Here is a 709-nt window from a genome sequence, read left to right as displayed (position 1 = left end):
TCAATTTCCTATCTGTGTGTCTGTATGCATATAACAGATCATCGTGAGCTACCCTCCAACCAAGCTGCTGAGCTCCGAAGAACAGGACCTGGTGTGGAAGTTCAGATACTACCTCACCACACAGGAGAAGGTTTGTTTGTTAGATTTTGCTCCTCCAAACTCAAAGCTAATCAGGTTTCTATCTCAATCCTCAAAGATTAAAATGATATGTAGTCCCTTGCACATGTTCACGGCTTCCTCTTCTCACCACAGGCCCTGACCAAGTTCCTCAAGTGTGTCAACTGGGATATGCCCCAGGAGGCCAAGCAGGCTTTGGAGCTGCTGGGGAAGTGGAGGCCGATGGATGTGGAGGACTCCCTGGAGCTGCTGTCCTCCCAGTTCACCAACCCCACAGTCAGACGCTACGCTGTGGCACGCCTGCAGCAGGCAGATGATGAGGTAGGAGGACGGAGGATTGATGGCTCTGTCTGTGTGTATGAACTTGTAGAAATGTTTTTAGTCTCCTATCCCAAAGTTCATTGATACACTAACAAGAAAATGACAGCACTTTTAAAGTGAAATAATAACACTTTGACAGAAAAGATCCTTAATTTATTTAATGATAAACCTGAGCTTTAAATCAAAGCAAAGAAACTCTTGTTTAATTATTCTAATCCTCTCTCTCTCTATCTTTATCTCTATCTCTCTCTCTATCTTTATCTCTATCTCT

The 709-nt window shown here is 43.9% G+C and overlaps 1 protein-coding gene across 3 annotated transcripts in view; it reads left to right on the top strand.

Moving 5' to 3' along the window:
- Positions 1-709, top strand: part of pik3c3 (phosphatidylinositol 3-kinase, catalytic subunit type 3) — an 11,916-nt gene that overhangs the window by 4,829 nt on the left and 6,378 nt on the right. For all 3 annotated transcript variants that reach the window (XM_035675377.1, XM_035675376.1, XM_035675375.1), the window contains 2 exons: positions 38-130; positions 253-438. In XM_035675377.1, coding sequence (XP_035531270.1) covers positions 38-130; positions 253-438 — 279 coding nt within the window. The remainder of the gene's footprint in view (positions 1-37; positions 131-252; positions 439-709) is intronic.

Source organism: Morone saxatilis, unplaced genomic scaffold (assembly GCF_004916995.1).
Source record: "Morone saxatilis isolate NCDOM2014 unplaced genomic scaffold, NCSU_SB_2.0 Contig4, whole genome shotgun sequence".
NCBI classification, from domain to species: Eukaryota; Metazoa; Chordata; class Actinopteri; family Moronidae; genus Morone; species Morone saxatilis.
Note: the sequence above shows the minus strand (reverse complement) of the source record. Positions and strands in the feature narration are given on the sequence as shown.